Raw genomic sequence first — 16,266 nt, 5'->3', positions numbered from 1 at the left:
TTCTGTTGGTAAAATTCACAATATTTAACTTCCTTTAATCCATTTTAAAAACTAGCATCAAGATTCATAATCCCACTTCAAAGAAGTTATACCAAATTGGAATTGTCAATTAAAATGTGAAATGATAGGCCACCTACTATGATAATGAACTATTTAACTAGCAACAGTTTTAAATGGTTTTACAACTTGGCAACTTCCTTTTTGACAACTCTGTTGAAACTTTTTTGACAGCTCCGTTTGATAGCCCTCCTGCCAGTTGCAATGATTTTATGAATGTTATCAGTCCCACAACCCACCTGTTTCTCTCAAGGGCAGTTATTTCTTGCAAACATCACGAGGCCAGCCTTAAATGTCCTGGGACTATTTCTAAAAGGGTGTCCTACTTCTCCAAAGGTCTTTGGTAGTTTTGGGCCTTCTCCTACCAGGCCTAAAGTGCACAAGTCATGCTTTGAGTGAAAAATCAGATTATTCTGAAGTGGCTGCACTTTGGATAATCTGATAGGCATTTTTTTCAAAAAAGCCAGCAGGTTGACATTGATAATCTCTTAACAGGTGACCATTGTTGCTACAATTACATTACCATGTTGAATATCAAACTGAGCATTTATTTTCTTTATCTTTTTGACAGATTGTACAGCAGGCCTTGGATAAGGCGAGGCAGGGTCGAACTTGCATTATCGTTGCCCACCGGCTGTCAACAATCCAAAATGCTGATGTTATAGCTGTGATACAGAATGGTAAAGTTGTGGAAAAGGGAACTCATAGCCAACTTCTTAGTAAAGAAGGAGCTTATCATGCACTTGTCAATGCACAAGTTCAACATTAATGTGAATGTTGTCGAACTGATTTCTAATGGCATTGGAGCGTGTTTCACTTGGTACTCTGCTGTTATAACTGCACAAGTTCCAAGGAAATTTATTTGTACATGTTAACTTTGAAAATTAAAATTTTAATTGGAAGATTCTCTTTGTTTTAAGATTTCTTGTGATGGTGCAATTTGATGAAATATTATGCAAAAATGTGATTTTCTTTTATATTAATGAAAATTTTCCTCTGATGTTCAAATAGCAGATAATTGTTATTGCCTATTTGGTTTTGAGTTAAAGTACTCCAACATACAGTAGAAATTGTTATCATACACTCAATAAAATTAGGGGTGCCAGTAAATAAAAATACCACTTGCTGGGGAGTTACCACAATGACAACAATAAAGTGAGAAAGGGTTTTATTGCAACATTGAGGGCTGGAGGGCCTGTACTGCGCTATAATGTTCTATCTTCTATGTTCTAGACGTAGAAGAATGTAAATTGACTTGTACAGTGGTGCTTTTGAGTGCCTCAGAGAGAAAGAGCTACCAGCAATAAACCACAAATATATATTTTGTATAACTAGTAGAGCAATCAATAACTAAATCACCACTAATAGTACAGAAAGAAATATGTAACTTGTAAACAAATATTGCTCTGCACTTGGCGTGTTGACTCGTTCCCGTGCACCACATTATGGCTTTCTGCGGAGATGTATTTTTGCATTTTGTGAGCAGCTCAACCACACAGCTTGTTGGCGAAAGAAAAAAGAAGTCCAAACCATGAAAATGGAAGCTATGAGTCTCAGTTCAGAATATCACCCTCAACACAAAGTCAGAATGTTTAAAATGTACATGGTTTGCTTTGAACAAAGGGTGTATCATTCTGGTTGGTGGAGAAATTCACTTGCTACAGTGCTGGATAACACAATTGAATTGTTTTTCTTGTTTTATTATTGACTATTGTAATGTGAATAATTTTGATTATGTCTTGGAATAACTCTGCTATTCAATTGATTTTCAAAGTCTAGTATGAGCTGTCCCTTCTTTTTCTTTTCATGGGCTGTGGACTTTGCCTTGTCATTTTGTCCTCAATGCTAGTACACGTAAAGTCACCATAGTCTCAGAGGGCTACATTTCACTACAGAGAGACAATGGGAGGTGATAACTCAGTTAACGAACAAGATTGAAATGGCAGGATCTTTGGGGTAGCCTAAGCTGGTGTTGGAATTGAGCCAATGCTGTTGGTGGTACTCTGTATTGTAAACTCGAAATCCAGCCAACCGAACTAACCTTTTAGTAGGCCTCTGCTTTAGAGTAGGTGTAAATTGTGTACTGAACTTGGGAAAGGATCCAACAACTTAAAAGATAATGATGACAAGAATTGATGTAATCTCACTACCCATGTGTCTACAGCCCCATGATTTGTAGACAAGTGCACCAACTGCACTCTTCCATACTCTTGTATTATCCAGTATTGTGTGTGTGTGTGTGTGTATGTGTGTGATAGAAAAGGCAGGATATTGGAACAAAGAACTAGAGAGAAGCACTGAACAATCAGGGATATTACAGCCATAGATTCCCTACAGTGCAGACCGAGACCATTTGTCCAATCATGTCTGCACCAACTCTGAAGAACCTCTACCCACTCTATCCCACTACACCATATTTACCTCACCTGCACATCCCTGGATGTTATATGGGCAATTTAGCATGTACAACCTCCTAACCTGTACATCTTCAGAATGTGGAAGGAAACCTGAAAACCCAAAGAGACACTTCATTTACTGCCACATATGGCAGATGAAATTTTATGTGCATGAAATAGGGATAATGGGTTGGGCATCCCTGAATTAATGACCCGGATACCAATTGCAGTTATGAGGAGACATGAAGTATTCAAGCACTTGTCAGCAGCATGGTGGCTCTGTCGTTAGCGTTACTACCTCATAGCACCAGGTACCTGGGTTCAATTTCAGCCTTGGGTGACTGTCTATGTGGAGTTTTCCCCGTGTCAGTGTGGGTTTCCTCCCACAATCCAAAGATGTGCAGGTTAGGTGAATTGGCCATGCTAAATTGCCCATAGTGTTCAGGAATGTGTAGGTTAGGTACATTGGTCAGGGGGGAATGGGTCTGGGTGGGTTACTCTTTGGAGGGTTAGTGTGAACTTGTAGTGCTTCTACACTAAAGGGATTCCATTCTATTATGCCTGCCTCATTTCATTTTAATGGTGAAGGTACTTTGGATACATCAATTGAATTGGGTCAATTGAATACCTTATGTAAGATATGGAATCTGGCAGACATAGGGAGAACATCCAAAATCGACACAAAAGGTCACTCCAGGGTGGAATTGAACCTAGGTCCCTGGCATTGTGAGGCAGCAGAGCTAACCACGTTTCCACTATGCTGTCTGTTCTGTAGAAAACAGTAAGAAAATCCTTTAAATTATGAAAAAGGTTGATGGGATTAGCATGGAGGTTGTATCCACGAGGTAGTTTGAAACAAGGCGTCATAAATACAATAAAACATTGATTTTTTAAAAAATATTCACTTGGAAATTGTTTAGTTACAGTGGTGAGAAGGTGAAAGCTGTTAAGACAGACTGGTAATGAATAATATTGATACGTTTGAAAATAAGGATAGAATAAGTAGCATAAGATTGGAAGAAATCTAATAGATCCAAAGTATGTGCATATTTCTGTAAATGGGTTAAATGGTCTGTTTCATTGCTTTCAAATGCGGTAATTCTATGAAATTTTTCAGTCATGATTATGTAAGTATAATTGAATAAAGATAAGCATGAATAATCCACAGGTTTGAATGTATTCTAACAATATCCGATGAATAAAAATATTTGGTAGTCAACTGAACAGCTATTTGTATATGGAATTATTAAATCAGAGCTGGATTTTTGATGATTCCACTGCAACTGAACTGTGTAATCTTCCTGTGCAGTTAAAGTTTCTCTTTTAACCGATGTCAGCAGTATTTGCATGTCCAGGTAAAAGTTAAAGTCAGTAATTTGTCAATTGAGAACTGGTTTGAGGTATTTCTTGAATTTGAATTTCAGTGCTGTCATTGTATTTTGTATACATGAGTCTCACGAGCTAATGAATCTCAGCAGGTTATTCTGGGTAAATTTCTTCATTCAATGAATGAATCACAGAAACAATACAGAGGAGAAAAACATTTTGGTCCAGCCAATCAGTTCCAGAGTTCCCCTTATCAAAATATCTTTTTGAATTTTCAATTCTGCTGGTCAGGAAATGCATTGCTACTGTTAAATATTACTTTCATATCAGTCTCTGTAAATAGCTTTCTTCAAGATTATGAAATCTTAGACTCTATGATATTTTCTGGAGTCCGAAATCTAAGGCAATGCTCATGGTGAGTTAAAGGTATGAGCTTAACCTTTTTCACTTTCAGTTAGCATTTTGGTTAAATGTGATTCTTGTCACTCAGCCTGCCATGGCTCATAGTAACTTTGGTCACACAATCCTCCTCCCTTTAATTATGCAACTGGACTCTTCGGCATCCTTCATGTGCAATCACACGACCCGACCATAATCTGCAAACCTTTCTAGCTCACCCTCAGGACCACTACTCACTCCACCTCAGCCACTACATACTCATCACACCAAGGATCATGGACTACAATTCACTATTGCACGCATCGTGTCTAATCAAAAGCTTTCACCCACTTCATCAACTCAAAGTATTCAGCCTTCCTAGTTTGTCCTCCCACTCAATCACTTGGGCATCTCACTCCCTGTCCTGCGTCACCACCCATTTCTCTTCCATTGATTTCTAGCATACTGAATCCTTCCCTTTGTTTTATTGTCACATGCAATGTTATTCCATCTAGGCTACTGGCACATGATGTAGCTCTGGCTATGGTATAGTTCAGTATTGTACAAAGACACATATCTGAATGTTCACCATCCCCTTGACCTGGTCAGGGCTCCCCACCATGACAAGCTGCTGTATGTAAGCATTAAAAATATGAAGCTGAGAGCTTTCAGATGCTTGAGACGAAAATCTGCACGCACAAAGTAGCATGGTAGAAACATGCAAATTGTAGATGCCTCTGGGCTCCAAGTCAAAGTGTTAAAGGGCTGAAATGGTGTGACATTAAGCATGATCATATAGTGGCTGCTGATGGTTTGCTGATGCTGATTCACCTGGATAGAGGGTCAAGGAACATGACAGCCTGGAGCATGCTGGGACATTGTGGGGAAGATACAACTGACCTGTAGAAGTGGGTACAGACTCTGACTTATGTTCAGGATTTCTGCCATCTGGGAAGGTGGGAGAACTGGAAGAGACTCATTAATAAGATTGTTTGAGATATAAATATGTTGTAAATTCATGGGAATAAGATATTTGCTGTTCAATAATGAGATTCTGAAGTCATTATTTAAATGTGAAAGGGAAAATTAGAACTTTTTTCCATTCTTGACCCATTTTCCCAATGCTCTTGCCATTGTTTAAAAGTGCCATTGTTCAAACCACACAAATTCTGCCTGTTGTTTGTTTGTAAAAAGAACCTGGAAGACAGTAGTGATGAGTAGAGTTGGTGCAGCAGCAGACGTGGAACATGAAGATGGGATTGAATGAGAGCTCAGGAAAACATGTGGGACAGGGTCAGAACATAAACTGCAATGCAGAAAGTGGGCATCTTCATATCATAGAGTCAAAGAGTCATAGAGATGTACAGCATGGAAACAGACCCTTCAGTTCAACTAGTCCATGCCGACTAGATACTCCAACCTAATCTAGTCCCATTTGCCAGCACTTGGCCCATATCCCTCTAAACCCTTCCTAAAAACATAGCCATCCAGATGTCTTTTAAATGTTGCAATTGAACTAGCATCCACCACTTCCTCTGGCAACTCATTCCATACATGCACCACCCTCTGCATGGAAAAGTTGCCCCTTATGTTCCTTTTATATCTTTCCCCGCTCACCCTAAATCTATGTCCTCTAATTCTGGACTCCCCCACCCCAGGGAAAAGACTGTCTATTTATCCTATCCATGCCCCTCACGATTTTATAAACCTGTATGAGGTCACCCCTCAGCTTTCAACGTTCCAGGGAAAACAGCTCCAGCCTATTCAACCTCTCCCTTTCGCTCAAATCCTCCAATCCTGGCAACATCCTTGTAAATCTTTTCTGAAGACTTTCAAGTTTCACAACATCTTTATGATAAGAAGGAGACCAGAATTGCACGCAATATTCCAACAGTGGCCTAACCAATGTCCTGTACTGCTGCAACATGACCTCCCAACTCTGACCAATAAAGGAAATCATACCAAATGCCTTCTTCATTATCCTATCTACCTGTGACTCCACTTTCAAGGAGCTATGAACCTGCACTCCAAGGTCTCTTTGTTCTGCAACACTCCTAGGACCTTACCATTAAGTGTATAAGTCTTGCTAAGATTTGCTTTCCCAAAATGCAGCACCTCGCATTTATCTAAATTAAACTCCATGTGCCACGCGTCAGCCGATTGGCCCATCTGATCAAGATCCTGTTATAATATGAGGTAACCTTCTTCGCTGTCCACTACACCTCCAAATTTGGTGTCATCTGCAAACGTGCTAACTATACCTCCTGTGTTCACATCCAAATCATTTATATAAATGACAAAAAGTAGAGGGCCCAGCACCGATCCTTGTGGCACTCCCTGGTCACAGGCCTCCAGTCTGAAAAACAACCCTCCACCACCACCCTCTGTCACCTTCGAGCCAGTTCTGTATCCAAATGGCTAGTTCTCCCTGTATTCCATGAGATCTAACAATGCTAATCAGTCTCCCATAGGGAACCTTGTCAAATGCCTTACTGAAGTCCATATAGATCACGTCCACCACTCTGCCCTCATCAATCCTCTTTGATACTTTTTCAAAAAACTCAATCAAGTTTGTGAGACATGATTTCCCACACACAAAGCCATGTTGACTATCCCTAACCAGTCCTTGCATTTCCAAATATATGTACATCCTGTCCCTCAGGATTCCCTCCAACAACTTGCCCACCAATGTCAGGCTCACTGGTCTATAGTTCCCTGACTTGTCCTTACCACCTTTCTTAAATAGTGGCACCACATTAGCCAACCTTCACCTGCGACTATTGATGATATACATATCTCAGCACGAGGCCCAGCGATCACTTCTTTAGCTTCCCACAGAGTTCTAGGGTACACCTGATCAGGTCCTGGGAATTTATCCACCTTATGTGTTTCAAGACATCCAGCACTTCCTCCGCTGTAATATGCACATCTTTCAAGATGTCACCATCTATTTCCCTACATTCTATGTCCTTCTCCACAATAAACACTGATGCACAATACTCGTTTAGTATCTCCCCCATCTCCTGCAACTCCATGCAAAGGCCGCCTTGCTGATCTTTGAGGGGCCGTATTCGCTCCCTAGTTACCCTTTTGTCCTTAATGTATTTATACAAACCCTTTGGATTCTCCTTAACTCTATTTGCCAAAGCTATCTCATGTCACCTTTTTACTCTCCTGTTTTTCCTCTTAAGTATACTCCGACTGCCCTTATATTCTTCCAAGGATTCACTCAATCTCTCCTGTCTATACCTGACATATGCTTCATTCTTTTTCTTAACCAAAACCTCAATTTCTCTAGTCATCCAGCATTTCCTACACCTACCACCTTTGTGCTTCACCCTAACAGGAATATACTGTCTCTGGACTCTCATTGTTCCTGAAAGCTTCCTATTTTCTAGCCGACCCTTGCGAACATCTGCCCCCAATCACCTTTTGAAAGTTCTTGCCGAATGCTGTCAAAATTAACCTTTCTCCAATTTAGAACTTTAACTGCTAGATCTGGTCTATCCTTTTCCATCACTATTTTAAATCTAATAGAATTATGGTTGCTGGCCCAAAGTGCTCCCCCACTGACACCTCAGTCACCTGCCCTGCCTTATTTCCCAAGAGTAGGTCAAGTTTTGAATCTTCTCTAGTAGGTACATTCACATACTGAATCAGAACTTTTTCTTGTCCACTGTTAACAAATTCATCTCCATGTAAACCCTTAACACTGTGGCCATCCTAGTCTATGTTTGGAAAGTTAAAATCCCCTACTAAAACCACCCTATTATTCTTACAGATAACTGAAATCTCCTTACAAGTTTGTTTCTCAATTTCCAGCTGATTATTAGGGGGTCTGTAATACAATCTCAGTAAGGTGATCATCCCTTTCTCATTTCTCACTTCCACCCAAATAACTTGCCTGGATGTATTTCCTGGAATATCCTCCCTCAGTACAGCTGTAATGCTATTCCTTATCAAAAACGCCACTCCCTCTCCTCTCTTGCCTCCCTTTCTATCCTTCCTATAGCATTTGTATCCTGGAACATTAAGCTGCCAGACCTGTCCATCCCTGAGCCACGTTTGCTATGATATCATAGTCCCATGTTCCTACCCATGCCCTGGGTTCATCAGCCTTCCCTGTAGGCCTCTTGCATTGAAATAAATGCAGTTTAATTTATCAGTCCTACCTTGTTCTCCACTTGTCCCTGCCTGCCCTGACTGTTAATCTCACTTCTTTTCTCAGCTGTACTAGTCTCAGATTGATCTCTTTCCTCAGTATCTCCCCGGGTCCCACCCTACCTCCTTACTAGTTTAAATCCTGTCGAGCAGCTCTGGCAAATCTCCCTGACAGTATATTAATCCCCTTCCAATTCAGGTGCAATCTGTCCTTCTTGTTCAGGTCACTTCTACCCCTTAAGAGATTCCAAATATCCAAAAATGTGAATCCTTCTTCCATATACCAGCCATGCATTCATCTGCTCTATTCTTACCCTTACTAGCTTGTGGCACCAGGAGTAATCCAGATATTAGTACCCTCAAGGATCTCCATCTTAAATTCCTGCCTAATTTTCTATATTCTCCCTTCAGAATCTCATCCTTTTCCCTTCCTATGTCGCTGATTCTAATGTGTTCAATGACCTCCTGCTGGTCCCTCTCCCTCTTGAGAACATTCTGCATTGACTCTGAGACATCCTTGATCCTGGCACCAAGGAGGAAACATACCATTCTGATTTTTCTCTGCTGGCCACATAAATATCTGTCTGTGCCTCTGACTAGAGAGTGTCCTGACACAATTGATTGCTTGGAACCTGACATAGCCCTCATTACATTAGAGCCTGTCTTAATACCAGAAATTTGGCTATTTGTGCTCCATTTCCCTGAAAGTTCATCATCCCCTATATTTTCCAAAATAGCATGCTTGTTTGAAATGGGCATAGCCACAGAAGACTCTTGTACTACCTGCTTACCTCTCCTACCTTTCTTGGAGTTAACAGATCTACCTGACTATATCTGCAGCTTTTCTCCCTTCCTATAACTGCCACACATCACACCTGCTAGCTCTTGTAAATTCCTCATTGCCTCTAACTGTCACTCCAACCGATCCATTTGATCTGGTAGGATTCACAACGAACAACGTTTATTGCAGATAAAATCCCCAGTAAAACGTAAACTCTCCCTGAACTCCCACATCCAACAAGAAGAGCATATCACTCTTTTAAAGGCCATTTTGCTGCTTCTAATCTACAGTCCCAGAAAATAGCACTATCTTATTGCTCTACAAAACACTGCTCCAGGCTAACTTATGGCTTACATTTTTATAATTTAATCAACAGACAAATCCCAATAAAAACATATAATCAAAAAAGAATCCACTCTACAGACTATTGTAGATTTACAGCAAGGCTATACTTAAACTGTTCACTTATTTATTCCTGTGCTGTGACGTCTCCTAAACAGGTTCCTTCAAGATAAGTTATGCATTTCGCTGTTTGTTAAGTTCGCCTAGACACACTCCGATGTCCAGCGACACATGAATTCAAACAGCAAAGGCAGTAACTGCGCAGATTCACTGCTGTATCAGTTAGCAGTGTAGGTTTCTTTTCTCTCTCCCTTCAAGACCATGTGCTCACTGCCTTTGTCTGTCTTTCTCCCTTTTAAAAGCGCCATTGTTTTGACTTTTTTCCCAAAGTCCTAAAACAATTGCAACAGCATATAAGACAGTAATTGCTGCTCCTGGAATTTGAGGAAATCACCTCCAACACCTAAAATACCTCAACAATTGAGCAGCTGTTTGCAGCGACAAATTTTTCCTGTCCTCCATCTTGGATTACTAAGAATTCTTATGTATTATCACAATAAGTAAGTGTCAGTTTGATGCAAGCATGTTAATAATACAATTGATAAATAGGAGCTACTAAGATACAATGGTGATAGATGCACTGCAGAAATTGAGGGAGCAAACTTATCAATATTCTAGATATACTGAAGTAATACAACATACCTGTGATGCAATTTTCAAGGTACTACATTCTTGGACTCCTAGGTGTCTCTGTTCAACGACACTTCCCAAAACCTTGCCATTAACATTGTAAGTCCTACCCTGGTTTGTGTTACGAAAATGCAACACTTTGCACTTATCTGAACTAAACCCCATCTACCATTCCTTGGCACAGTTGATCAAGTCCAATTGTACTCCAGACAACCTTCTTAACTGTCCGCTATAGCACCAATTTTGGTGTCATCTGCAAACTTACTAACCATGCACCATGTTCTCATCCAAGTCATTTATATAAATGATGAACACCAGAGGATCTAGCACCAATGCTTGCCCAGTGCTGCTTGTCACAGGCCTTTAGTCTGAAAAAAACAATCCTCTACCACCATCCTCTGTCTCCTACCATCAAGCCAATTTTGTATCCACTTGGCCACCTCTCCTTGGATCCCATATGATCTAACCTTACTAGCCAGTCTATGATGTGGTAGCTTGTCAAAGACCTGGCTAAAGTCCATTTACACAATGGAGAAAGTGAGGACTGCAGATCCTGGAGATCAGAGACAAAAAGTGTGGCTTTGGAAAAGCACAGCAGGTCAGGCAGCATCCAGAAGGGTCCACTGCTCGTTGGATGCTGCCTGACCTGCTGTGCTTTTCCAGTGCCACACCTTTTGACTCCACATGCACAATGTTTACCACACTGCCCTCATCTATCTACCTGGTCACCTTTTCAAAAAACTTAATCAAATTTGTGAGATACAATTTCTCACGCACAAAGCTATGCCAACTATCCTAATCAGTCCTTGCCTTTCCAAATGTTTATAGAACCTGTACTTAAGAATCCTCTCCAATAACTTACCGATCACTGATGTTAGTCCCACCAGTCTGTAGTTCCATGGCTTTTCCTTCCAGGTACTGTATTGGTACTACATTAGTCGACCCTCAGGCATCTCACCCATGACTGTCAATGATACAACTATGACTCCTAGGGTTCTTGCAATTTCTTCTCTAGCTTCCCACAATTTCCTAGGAGACACTTGGTCAGGTCCTGCGCATTTATCTTCCTTTATGTATTTTAAGACCTCTAACACCTCTTTTGTAATGTGGACTGTTCAAGACATCGCTACTTACTTCCCCAGTGTAGCAGTCTCCTGGCTGCTAAAACACAGATGGAGTGCTAACTTGGCCAGACAGTAAGGGATTCTGGGTACATTGGCCAAGTGAAACTCGGAAATCACAAAACCCACACACCAGACACAGTACAAACACAGCAGCCAGGTGCTAATGACATTAGCATAATGTAAAGGGCAACAGTTATCTTGGTCAGATATACCCCCAGCAACTTATTCACTAAACAAAGGAGAGCCCAGACAGAAAGGCACCAGGTCCTGCTACACAAAGAAACTAACAGTAGCTGCCATCTAAATGACTGACTATGTTTCAAGCTATTAAGTGTATCTCCCTGATTGGCCAGAACTATAGAAAGTTACAAAAACCATCTCAAGGCAAAAAAAAACAAGGTTCATCTGCATACCTCTCTCTTGGAATCATCTGAGGTCTCTGAGGTGAGCAGCATCTTCTGCCTGGACAGCCTACAGCCCAGAGGACTCAATAATGAGTTCTCCAATTTCAAATACTGTCCCTTGCCATCCTCCGACTCCCCTCCCTTCCACTGCTCCCTGCCACCAATCAGATTCATTCCTCTGATTGACCAATCAGGTCATACCCTCTACCTGTCTTTACCTATTGCCACTTCACCACCCTGCCCCTCCGCCCCCCCCCCCCCCCCCCCACCTTTATCTGCAGCTCCCTCCACACCTTCCTCCAGTCCTGAAGAAGGGTTACAGCCGAAGTGTCGATTTCTCCACCTCTTGATGCTGCCTGGCTTGCGGTGTTCTTCCAGCCTCCCACCTGTCTTAGAAAGGGAGGACATTGGGAAATTGTTTCTGTCAGGTGGGGATTCTAGGACTCGTGGGCACAGCCTTAGAATTAGAGGGGGTCAATTTAAAATGGAAATGAGGAGACGTATGGAATTCATTGCCACGGAGCACAGTGGAGGCCAAGATGTTAAATGTTTTCAAGGCAAAGATTGATACATTCTTCATCTCGCAAGGAGTTAAGGGATATAGGGAGAGTGCGGGTAAGTGCCCATCAGTCATAATTGAATGGCGGAGTGGACTCGATGAGCTGAATGGCCTTACTTCCACTCCTATTTCTTATGGTCTGTGGTCTGACGGTCTATTTTGGATTCCAGCATCTGCAGTTTTTTTGTCTCTTAAGAGGCAGAGACCAGTTGACCATCCAGAGAGAGACAGACAGAAAGAGGAAGAAAGTAGCTTCACAGAGCCAGAGCCAGAGAGAGAGCAACTGTGTAAATGTACAAGATACCCAGGATGTATTTTAACTCTAAGGGGTCAAATAGGATTATAGCGATAGTATGTTTAGTATTACTAGGTAAAGTTGGGACTGTTTTGCATTACCAGCTCATGTTTGTATTGATTTGAGCGCTTCGGTATTGTGGGACACCTGAGCAAATTCATGACAACACCAAGTTCCCTAGCTTCCGTGTCCTTCTCCATGGTAAATACTGACAAGAAATATTCATTTTGGGTCTCACCCATCTCTTGTGGCTCCGTACATAGACGACCTTGTTAATCTTAAATATACTTGTAGAATCCCTTCGAATTCTCCTTGACCTTAATTTCCAAAGCTTCTCAGGTCCCCTTTTTGCCCTCCCGATTTTTCTATACTCCTCCAGGGATTCACTTGATTCCAGCTGCCTGAGGCTGACATATATCTCCTTCTTTATCTTGACCAGAGCCTTTATACTTTAGCCCCCCAGTCCTATATTTTCCCAGAAGTTGAAAGAGTGTTTTCTCATCCACTTAATTAGTCCCTTGGGATCTTATATGTTTCAGTTAAGACACCTAATACTTTACTCAACAACACAAGATCCAGGCCTATTCTGTCGAGCCTTTCCTTATAAGGCAATCTGCACATTCCAGGTTTCAGCCTAGAAAATTTTCTCTAAACTGTTTCCAAAGCATTAACATCATTTCATCATTACAGTGACCTGTACTGTACACGGTACTCCAGATGTGGTCTCACCAAAGCCCTATAGCTAAAACATAATCTCCCTACTTTTGGTTTCAAATCCCTTCACGATAATAAGTGACACTCTATTAGCTTTCCTTATTAATTGCTGTTCCTGCATCCTGACCTTCTACACTAAGTTTGCATCTCGGAGCTCTGCAAGCTCTAACCTTTTGGAAAAAAGGCATGTTTTTTATTCTTTCTGCCAAGGTGGACAATTCCACATTTTCCTGTATTGCATTTCATTTGTCAGATCTTTGCCTACTCACCCTGCCCACCAAGGGCAATTGGCCCTGACAAGATTCTGTCAATAGCACTGAAAGCTTGTGCTCCAGAACTTACCGCTCACTTAGCTAAGCTGTTCTAGCGCAGTTACAACACTGGCATCTCTCCAACAAAGTGGAGAATTGCCCAGGTATGTCCTGTATAAAAAGCAGTATTAATCCAACCTGGCCAATTACTACCTCATCACTCGATCATCAGTAAAGTGATGGAAGGATGTCATCAATATTGCTATCAAGGAATATCTGCTCAGTAATAACCTGCTCAGTTATGCCCCATTTGGGTTCCGTCAGGGCCATTCAGCTCCTGACCCCTTGGTTCCAACATTGACAAAAGAGCTGAACTGCAAAGGTGAGGTGAAAGTGTCAGCCCTTGACATCAAGGCTGCATTTGACCAAGTGTGGCATTAAGGAGCCCAAACAAAATTGGAATAAATGAATATCGGGGGCAAATTCTCCGCTGATTGGAATCAAACTTGGCATAAAGAAAGATGGTCTTGGTTGTGGGATGTCAGTCATCTTAGCTCCCGGATATCTCTGCAGGAATTCCTCAGGATAGTGTCCTCGGTCCAACCATCTTCAGCTGCTTCATCAATGACCTTCCCTTCATCATAAGGTCAGAAGTGGTAATGTTCATTGATGATTGCACAATGTTCAGCACCATTTGCAACTCCTCAGATACTGAAGCAGTCCATATTCAAATATAACAACATCTGGACAATATTCTGGCTTGGGCTAACAAATGGAAAGTAATACTGGTGCCAGAGACAAATACCAGTCTATGACCATCACCAATAAGAGACAATATAACCACCATCCCATGACAATCAATACCATCACTGAATCCCCAACTGTCAACATCCTAGGAGTTACCATTGACTAAGTCTCAACTGGACTCGCTACATAAACAGAGTGGCTGCAAAAGCAAATCAGTGACTAGGAATGTTACAGTGAATAACTCAACTTCTGATTCCCCAAAGCCTGTCCACTATCTACAAGGCACAAGTCAGGGGTGTGACAGAATGTTCCCATTTGCCTGGAACAGTGCAGACCCAACAATATCCAAGAAGCTTGACATCATCCAGGATGAACTAACCTACTTGATTGGCACCACATCCATACATATCCACTCTCTGCAACACCAATATTCATTCACAGCAATGTGCATTATCTACAAGACATACTGAAGAAAATCTCCAAAGTTGCTTAGACAGCACCTTCCAAATCCACAACCACTTCCACCTAGAAGGACAAGGGCAGAGGATACTTGGGAACACCATCACCTTCAAATGCCCCTCCAAGCCACTCACTATCCTGGCTTGGAAATATATCACCATTCCTTCACTGTCACTGGGTCAAAATCATGGAATTCTCTCCCTGTTGACATTGTGAGCCAACCAACAGCAGGCAGACTGCAGCTGTTCAAGAACGCAGCTAGCCACCACCTTCTCAAGGGCAATTAGGTACGGGCAATAAATGCTGACCCAGCCAGCAACACCCACATTCCACAAATGATTTTTTAAAAAATCATGAGTTATCTGTATCCCTTTGTAGGCTCCTTACAGCATTTTCACAATTCACTTTCCTACCTATCTTTGTGTCATCAGAAAATATAACTACTATACTTTCAGTCCCTTCATCCAAATAATTTATATAAATTGTAAAAAGCCCCATTATTTGCCCCAATAGCACACTACTCATCTTGTGAGCCTAAAAAAAACTAATTTATTCCTATTCTCTGCTTCCTGTTAGCCAATCAACCTCCTGTCTATGTCAATATGTTACCCCCTAAACCATGAGCTTTAATTTTTCCCTATAATCTATGATGTGGCATCTTACCAAGTCCAAGTACAGTACATCCCCTGTACTTGGTTCCCCTTTATCTACAGACAAGCTACTTCCTCAGAACAAAACTCCAAAAAATTAGCTAAATATGATTTCCCTTTGACAAAACCATGTTGGATACACATGATTACTTTGAACTTAGAGAGATGCGCAGTTATAACATTTTTAGTAGTAACTACTGACATTTTCCCTATGACAGATGTCAGGTTAACTGGTCTGTAGTTCCCTGCTTTCTGTTTCCCTCCCATTTTGAATAAAGGAGTTACTTTAGCTAATTTCAGTCAAAAGGAAACCTCCCTGAATCTAATGAGTTTGGAAAATTAAAACTTCTTCCTTATCTATCTCACTAGCTACTTCTTTGAAGACCCTAGGATGAAATCCATCTAGGACATGGAAACTTGTCAACTTGCAGTTCCAACAATTTACTCAGTACTACTTCCCTGCTAATTGTACTTTTCCTGGTTTCCTCCCTCCATTTCAGTTCCTGATTTATGTTACATATATCCTCTCTAGTGAAGACTAGCTAAAAATATTTGTTCAATTCATTTGCCATTTCATTATCTTCCATTCCTAATTCCCCAGATTCACTTTTTTTAACATGTTCAACATTTGTTTTTCAGATTTTGTTTTAAAAATTTCATTCACCCCACCATCCCAACACATGCACACTTTTTTTAAAATCAATGGGGTGTATTTCCTCCATTTGCTCTGCCTGTGGGCTCTGACTTTACAAGAATGGCAATAACTGATGCAATCTGTATCCAAATGCAGCAAGCCCTGTACAATATTCAGGTTGGGGACAACATTCAAGATTCACTTCAGGTTAACATACAGTTTCAGTTGGCAGTTAGGAAGGCAAATGCAACATTAGCATTCATTTCGAGGGAACTAGAATATAAGAGCAGAGTTGTAC

The 16,266-nt window shown here is 41.2% G+C and overlaps 1 protein-coding gene across 5 annotated transcripts in view; it reads left to right on the top strand.

Moving 5' to 3' along the window:
- The window catches only part of abcb5 (ATP binding cassette subfamily B member 5), a 101,289-nt gene extending 97,612 nt beyond the window's left edge, over nucleotides 1–3,677 (top strand). For all 5 annotated transcript variants that reach the window (XM_087987085.1, XM_087987084.1, XM_087987087.1 and 2 more), the window contains one exon: nucleotides 629–3,677. In XM_087987085.1, coding sequence (XP_087843211.1) covers nucleotides 629–826 — 198 coding nt within the window. In that variant the 3' untranslated portion in view covers nucleotides 827–3,677. The remainder of the gene's footprint in view (nucleotides 1–628) is intronic.
- The last annotated feature ends 12,589 nt before the right edge of the window (nucleotides 3,678–16,266 follow it).

The sequence above is a fragment of the Chiloscyllium plagiosum genome, unplaced genomic scaffold (assembly GCF_037043375.1).
Source record: "Chiloscyllium plagiosum isolate Xiang-an unplaced genomic scaffold, Cpla_swu_hap1 HiC_scaffold_5, whole genome shotgun sequence".
NCBI classification, from domain to species: Eukaryota; Metazoa; Chordata; class Chondrichthyes; order Orectolobiformes; family Hemiscylliidae; genus Chiloscyllium; species Chiloscyllium plagiosum.
This window is presented reverse-complemented; position numbering and strand designations above follow the sequence as displayed.